Source organism: Vombatus ursinus, unplaced genomic scaffold (assembly GCF_900497805.2).
Source record: "Vombatus ursinus unplaced genomic scaffold, bare-nosed wombat genome assembly UNPS02005286.1, whole genome shotgun sequence".
Classification (NCBI taxonomy): domain Eukaryota; kingdom Metazoa; phylum Chordata; class Mammalia; order Diprotodontia; family Vombatidae; genus Vombatus; species Vombatus ursinus.
In genome coordinates this window covers 4649951-4658208 of record NW_020945064.1, presented here as the reverse complement: position 1 = coordinate 4658208, position 8258 = coordinate 4649951, and the positions used below count along the sequence as shown (strand labels likewise).

The following is an 8258-nucleotide window of genomic DNA, read 5'->3' as shown; positions in this document are numbered from 1 at the left end:
CCACTCAGGCTAGGGAAAATGAAAGAAACTACTTAAACCATTTGGTTTGTTCTTTTACTTCTTGACCATAGATGTAATCAAGGACACAGTCTGCTACCAACCAGAGGGTAGGAACCTAGAACCCTAACACCTTTAAAAAAAATTATTTAAACCCTTGTGTCCTGAAGGTGCTGAATAATACCTGGAGTTCGTCAAATTTCTAGCTAAAAGGAGTTATATAAAGACCTGAAAAATAACTATTTTCCTTTGAGAAATGATCTCTAAGGAATATCCAGAGATAGCAGGTGGAGTGATTCATCAGCAGGTCTTTTGAGTCAGCCTTAAACCAAAGGCCCCAGCAGGCTCCTAGAGACTTTGTGCCATTAGCCATATCAAATGAGATCTTAAAATCCTTAATTTAGCCAGTAAGGAAACCCAAGACTCTTTTAAAAAGTGGAGAAGTATTCCTTTGCTATGACCTAGTCAGATTCCAATTAGGGTAATTACATTCTTCCTCCTCAAATTCCCCTGCAGTGTTCACTGGCTACAGCCACCTTTTTTATTTCCTGTTCTTAAACAGTTGCCTTGTCTCCCACACAGATGCTCTCTCCACCTAAGCAGTGTTTGCATGTCTAAGGTAGTCCTCAGTGGGAGGAGTGAGTCATATGTCTTGCTGCTTGCTGATTTAGTCTAGGGATCTTCTTGAATGAAAGATGTACTGTAAATGGAAGTTATTATTGCTACTGAATCTAAAAGCAGCAGGCTCTCCATCTGCAAGCCCAAACTATGGCAAACATTGCCCTGGATGGTATATAAAAAAAATGCTTGACAAATTCACATCCAAGTTTTTTGTATTAAAGGATTTTTAAAAATCAAGTTTTATTGATGCCTTTTGTTTTTACTTCACAGTCATTTCTGGAAATGCCCACCGCTCCTCACTCTTCTAGAAGGAAAAAAGAAAAACAATTAAGCAAAAACATCTGACTATATATATATGTATAATATTCTGCCCTAGTGGTCCCCTACCTCTCTACTGTGGGAAGAGAATTATCTATTCTCCTGGACCATTATAGGTTTTTTCATTATTCAAAGCTTAGCTTCTTTCTTTTGGTGATCTTTCCAATGACATAGTTGAACTCACTGTGTATATTGTTCTGCTTCAGTGATTTGTAATCACTAGTAGATTCTTAAGCTTTCCTATGTAGGAAATGCTTTTTTGCCCAATGAATGAAGGGTTGAATTACATGGCTTTTTTTGGGGGGGGGGCTAGGCAATGGGGTTAAGTGACTTGCCCAAGGTCACACAGTTAGTAAGTGTTATATGTCTGAGGCTGGATTTGAACTCAGGTCCTCCTGAATCCAGGGCCAGTGCTCTATCCACTGCACCACCTAGCTGCCCCTCCACATGGTTTTTTAAGGACCCTTCCTGCCTTAAATCTATGATCTTATGATACTATGAAAACAACTTCATTAGCCAAATGAATCAATAAACAACTATTGTACTTATTCAGGACCAACTATGTACTAGGCATGGTGTTAGGTGCAGTTCTCCTCCTCCAGGAGCTTCTGTTCTTGCAGGTAGTAAATGCTCCTGACCCAATTCTACAAAATTCTGTGATCCTTGTGGGCAGCATGTGGGTTATTGTTTATGAAAGGAGATTTCACTAAGGTCTTAATTTATTTTCTCTATTTTCTAGTTCACCCTCAGGAGATGAGCATCATTATACTCCCCTCTTTCTTTCAGATTTCCCACACAGAAAGTGATGATGATACTATTACCTTAACAGATGCCTTGCTGGGAGGGACTGGTGAATTGAAGAAAGCTGAATATGGAGGTAGTTAGACTCTTCCTAATGATCATGTTGGGCACAAATAAAAAATTGTTCTCTTCTAATGTATACTTAACCCCTTTACTAGAGAAGGCAATGTGATATTATGGACAGTGAGGTGGCACAGTGGATAGAGTACAAGGTTTGGAATCAGGAAGACTCATTGTCATGAGTTCAAATCCAACCTTAGACACTAACTGTGTGACCCTGGGCAAGTCATTTAATCCTATTTGCCCCAGTTTCCCCCTCTGTAAAATGAGCTGGAGAAGGAAATGGCCAATCATTCCAATCTCTTTGCCAAGAAAATCCCAAATAGGATCACAAAGAGTCAGACATGATTGGAAAATGAATAAAACACAATGTAATATTATAGTCAGGAAGAGCTGTCAAATCCTGCCACTAACACTCACTAGCTATGACCATAAGACAGTTAAAAAAAATTTCTGATCCCCACTTTCCTCATCTGCAAAATAGGGATAATGCCTGTAACACCTACCTCCCAGGTAAGATATAGGGTTCAAAGAAGAGAAGGTATGTAAATCACTCTGCAAACTTTAAAGCCATACATAAGTGCCAGTGATTATCAGAGGGAGAGATTTAAAAAAATTTTTTTTTCTAGTTCATAGAGTAAAGATCTAGATGATATTATAAAATACCAGAGGACCAATTCTGGAAGCCCTACCCCCAAGTTCAAGTCCCTGATCCCTTTTGTTTTTTTTAAAGTTGAAGTAAAACAGCAGTTTTGTGGCTTTAATGGCTCATATTTCCAAGTTGCATTTATGGCCTTGGGAACTCAGTGATCCAGTCGGTTGGTGGAAAAGCCTTAATGTCAATGAAAGGTTGTCTATATTAGGTTTAGATTTTCCTACTTGTGCACGGTGGACAAAACTCAAAACTATCTCTCTCTCTCTCTCTCTTTCATCCCCTACCAGTGGTGTGTTTTTCTGAAGGGAGTGTAGCTAAGGGGGCACATTGTAGCTTGAATGAACTTTGTACCCACATTAATTTTCTATTCGGGTAGTAGGATAGGCTTAATGCAGGCTCATTTCTTTTTTTTTTTTTTTTAACAGATCCATAATCGATCACTCTGAATTTGGTACAGCCTGTCATTCTCTCGCTGTTTTTATTATATTTAGACAAACTTCTTTGAGGTCACCTTTCTAGGCAAGCTCTCCCTACAGAAGTATCTAGTGGACTACCAGGAAAATACCATGGAATGCCAGAGCTAGGAGAGATCTCAGAGATCATCCACCCAGCTCCCTCATTTTACAGCCCGAGGAAGCTGATTCAGAGAGATGAAATGCTTGCCTAAGGTCACAGAGGAAGTGAGTCGGTTCCAACCTAAATCCTCCAACTCCAGCTCCAGCGCTCTCTACGCTATCGAATACTGCTGGAGGTCAAAGAGCTCCACCCCTCCAAATCTCTTCTTTTCCCGTTCCTCAGCTCTTTAACAGTGTCTCTGAGGTTTTCCCGCTAAGCACTGCAGTGTGTATCTGAAAGCTTGGATGCCCTCCTGAATACGAGTGGGCGCGCGCGTGAGTCTGCCGGTGGATGTGTAGCTGTGGTGTGTTGGCCAGCTCTGTGAGCGACTATGAGTTGGTCTGTCTGAGAGCGCACCAGTGCAGCCAGCCTGTCTGTAGGTCTCTGCCTCTCTCTCCCTCTTTCCCTCCTGCCCCTTCCCTTTTCCTCCCCGCCCCCCTCATACATACATACATACACTCACGCCCCCTCCCTTACCTGAAGCTCCAGCAATAGGCTGCTGTCTCGGCTGCGCTGGTTTGTACTGGCTCTTTCTAGGGCGGGGCGAGGCTGGAGGATGACAAAGCAAAGAGGAGCTACCCTGGAACCACCTCCGCCTCCGCCTCCTCCGCTGCCTCCTCCTGGGCTGCGTCTGCTGCCCAGAGTGGCTGTTATGGAAACCAGCCTGGCTCGCAAAAGGCGATAATGGAACAGCCATGGCCAGGGCCAGCAGCAGCGGCGGCGGCGGCGGCGGCGGAGGCAGCTCTGCCCCACCAGAGCGGGCAGGGGGCTCGGACCGTCTGGACCCCTGGGAGCTGTCCCTGGAGGAGGTGCTGAAGTCTTATGAACAGCCGATTAACGAGGAGCAGGCATGGGCCGTGTGTTACCAGTGCTGTCGCGGGCTGCTCCAGGCAGAGCCCGGAGGGGGCAGGATCCGGGACACAGCCGACATCCTCCTTCACAAGGATGGGACGGTCAGCGCGCAGCTGGAACCTGGCTCAGCTGGTGAGGATGGGCACTACCCTTAGAGCTTGGGAGGAGGGGGGATTGGAAAGGCGGGGGACAGCAGCTGCAGATCCCGCTCCCTACCCTACCCTACCCTTACCACTTCTCCCTCACTCCATCACCTTCCTGCTGCTGCTGCTTCTTCAGGGTGTCTCTCATCAGACCCAGTTCGGATTAGGCATAGACTTGGGGCTGTCTTTACTGCAGACTTAAGGAAGGGAGGAGGTCAGAGAGAAGGAGAAACAGAGCAGGCATGTGAATTCAGATCCAGTTCCAATTTCTAGAGTGTAGAGGAGAATAACCTTTTCTAGCCCTTAGTAGTCTTTTGCGTGACTCTGACATATACCGTCCCCGCTCCCCTCCCCCAACATGGTTAAGCAGAAGCTTTTAAAACTGTTCCATTTCTTAGAACTCCAACATCTGAGCCCAATGCTTCTGCTTAAGTGTTTTGATATGGATTTTTAAGGTGGGGAGGGTGGGAAGGGGAAATTGCTAGGAGTTCTTGCCTCTTGATTATTGAATACCTGCAGCAGTGCCAGACTTACACGAGTCCTTCCTCCCACCTTTTCCTTTTGCCCTCCACCTGTGATAGCCCCTTGGCCTACGAAGGTCTGCGGCCCTCAGATGACTGAGAAGCTAGGGTGACTCCACCACAATACATCCTATGTGCTGCAACACCAGACTCTGAGCCCTGGGACTCCCAGAAAGCAATCCCTGTTATTATAAATAATAATAATCACAATTTTCATTAGAGTCACTGTACAGCTTTGGGGACTTTCATCTATCATTCTAAGTAACAGTGTCAATTTCTCTCTCTCTCCCCTCATCCCTCCCTCAAAGTTTATTCAAGATTGGGGGATTGTGGTCTTAATCTTTTTTCTTCCAAAATGAGTTGTTTTTAGCCCTACAAGGTACATGCTGATATGACCCTAAAAGTTGATTTCATGTTTGGGAAACACAAAGGCATTTCTGTGTGTTCCAGAGAGGATAGCTGGAATATCTCCAGCACTGAAACCTGTGGGTTTACAGAAATCAACAGAGACAGCCACCCAGGAAGGTGGGACAGGGCAATACCAAACTAAGGCAATGCACAATGGGTTGGCTTTGTGACTTGGGAGCCTGGAGACCTTTGTTCTATTCATGGTCCATGCTAGAGTGTGTCTTGCCCATTTCAGGGCAAGCCACTGACAACCCATCTGCCTCAATTCATATGTGTGTGTGTGTGTGTGTGTGTGTACATATATACATACACGCATATATATACCTACACATATATACATATATACCTACATATGTGTATATATACACAGAGAGACATGTACAAACATATCTGCATATACACATATATACATATATACCTACATCATGTGTATATATACATGCAGAGATCAACCATCTTTCAGTCCTATTACTGTTATGATGATGGGACTTCTCTAATGAAATGTTAAACAAAGTCCCATATGTTGTTACATCTGGTAATCTGTAGATACCTTGAGGCAATTTTAAGGAGATAGCCCCAGATCTGCAGTGGCCAGAAAATTCATATAAGAGATTAAATAGTAATATCTGTGCCTTTTATCTGAAGCTGTCATGACTTCCATATAAAATAAATCTGACCTTGGGGAAAAAGGGATCCTTTCCCTTTCCCTGAGCTATCTAGTTATGGACCACAGATACAGAGAATGACAATTGTTCTCCAGCTGTGTTTAAGTTGCTGGTGCTTTAAGCTGAGTATACGTCATCAGGACCCTTTAAAACACCTACCATATTACACCAAGAATTGGTAATGTTCCAATTTTGGCCATTCTTCTCCCTCAGAAATTTATTGATCCCCTCTTTGCATCTATTTGGAAAAAAATAGTTCAGAACATTGAAAGCAAAGCATCAGAAGTTGGTTCCCTGAGTACAAGTTGACTTGAAATATAGTTTGGGGTTCAAGACTCAAATGTAATAAGTGAATCTGAACTTTGAACTTTGTAGGAAGTAGCTATGGGCCACTCCCAGTTCGGGGAAGACAAATTCACTTTCTATCTGGTCATTCATTACAAATATATCTTGCATAGGAGTGTGAGGTTAAAAACCTAAAAAAAAAACAAGCCTCTGAACTTTTTCTTTTTTTATCTTGAAAACTTTATGAGTCAGTTGAAATGTTAAAGCAATTATTTGGAGTGTTTTAAATTTAAAAAAAATCCTAAATATATTCCATACTTCTACCATAAACAAAAGCAATCTTTTCTTTTTTAAATTTTATTTTAGTTTTAAATACCAAGCATTCATTTTTCTCTCTTCAACATTACTATTTAAAGAAAAAAAAAACTCTTGTAACAAATTGGCTTAGTTAAGCAAAACAAATTCCCACATTGTCCATACCCCAAAAGTGTGTTTCATTCTGCATCTTGATTCCATCTCCTTTATGTAAGTAGGTAGTAGCAAAGATCATCATCAGTGCTCTGGAATCAACTGAATAGTTGATGAGAGTTCTTAAATCTTTCAAAGTTGTTTGCCTTTGTAGTTATTATTATGTAAATTATTCTCTTGGTTCTGGTCACCTAGCTCTAGATCAGTTCATAAGTCTTCCTAGGTTTATCTGAGATCATTCCTTTCATAATATCTTATGTTGCAATAATATTCCATTCCATTCATTTATCTTAATCCTTATTTTTTACTTTCCTTTAGGGTTATGGTTTCTCTCCCCCCCACCTTCCCCACCCCTAGGCCTTGATTTTCTTTTTCTCAAGCTGTTAAATGTGTACATACTAATCTTTCACTTAGGAAGAAATTTCTAATCTGGGTTTAAAAGGCATTGTGTAAATTTCTACAGTAATTTTTTGTTAACAAAAAAGTAACTTAACTAACCTCAGGAGATAAATAACCCCATATCCTATTAGTGGTAATACTTTTTTTTTTCCCCAGTGAGTAAATTCAATAGATTAAAAATGCCCTTTATTTAAGAATCTTCCATGAAATTTCAAACAAATCTGCTGTTAAAATGGGGAAACTGAACCATTGCTAGCATCTTGAGGATATTTGAGGGGTCCCTGTACTAGAACCCCATGTTAAGGGATGGAGTTTTGTTTTGTTTTTTAAACAAAATCAACAGAGGCAACCAAAGTTAACAGGTGTCCTTTTTTTTTTTTTAAATACTGTATGATCTCCAAATTGGCTCATTGTAGGATTAAATTTAGCAATCTTCCCAGCCACAATGCAGAGGTAAAGTTAGCTTTTTATTTAAATGCCAGCTGGTCAATTAACATGCGCCTGAATTTTCTGATGTTATCTTTGGTCATATTAAGGTTTCCAGAGAACTCAGCTCCCATTGTATAAGGTTTTGGCTAATTTTCTGCTGAGAAAAAAAAGAAAAGAAAAGAAAAAGACTTGCAGCATTTCTGTCCCGGATTATTCATTATGAAATTTCTGGATTGTGTTCCCTAGGAACTAGAAAACCTTCTTTGATAGGCCAAGTTTGAATACTGACAGATGACATTGGGTTATTCAACTCTCATCTCATATATATGGTACTGTCTCCTGGCTATTTCTTCTCTCTTCTCATTCCCTGCCTCTCTTTTCTACTCTGCTCACACTAACCTAATTACAACTCCTTTTTCTGATGTTTTACACACAACTCTAAACCTTTCATTTTATTATACTTCTTTTGCCTACATACCTACCCTTTAATTACCCGCAGGCAAAGGACCCTAATTTCTCTAGTTCTATTTTGTCCTTATATGCCTTTCCTAATAGTAAAGTGGTGATTTTTCCACACACACACACACACCCCCATGCATTTCCACAAAATGATTCATCTGCATTTTACAACCTAATGTTATAAAAATTAAAGCCTATCCAATGTAAAAGTTCAATTTATTAACTTCCTCTAAGCCATAGTGTCCCCTTGATTTCACCCTCCTCCTCTTTTCTCTCCTCCCTCCCCTGACAATGGACTGTGTAATCTTATTCATGGGTTATTCTAGCTAAGTTCATATAGATTCATCACCACCTTGGTCTTAGCATAGTCAATTTTTCTGGCCTTTGCTACTGCGGAAGGCTGGAATCTCATAGGACTGTGAAGAAGTATTGGGGTTTGTGGGTATCTATATAATCTATATATTTTTCTCTCTGAAATCATAGGTGAAGATGTATGTATGTATGTATGTATGTATATACGCACAGAGCAAATGTCATGAAGGACAGAGAACTGACCTAGGAA

The 8258-nt window shown here is 41.2% G+C and overlaps 1 protein-coding gene across 1 annotated transcript in view; it reads left to right on the top strand.

The window, feature by feature from the left end:
• Positions 1-3762: 3762 nt before the first annotated feature.
• SPIRE2 (spire type actin nucleation factor 2) overlaps positions 3763-8258 on the top strand; it is a 57606-nt gene continuing 53110 nt past the window's right edge. Inside the window, exon 1 of the mRNA XM_027846030.1 lies at positions 3763-4051. Within this exon, the coding sequence (XP_027701831.1) occupies positions 3763-4051 (289 nt within the window). The remainder of the gene's footprint in view (positions 4052-8258) is intronic.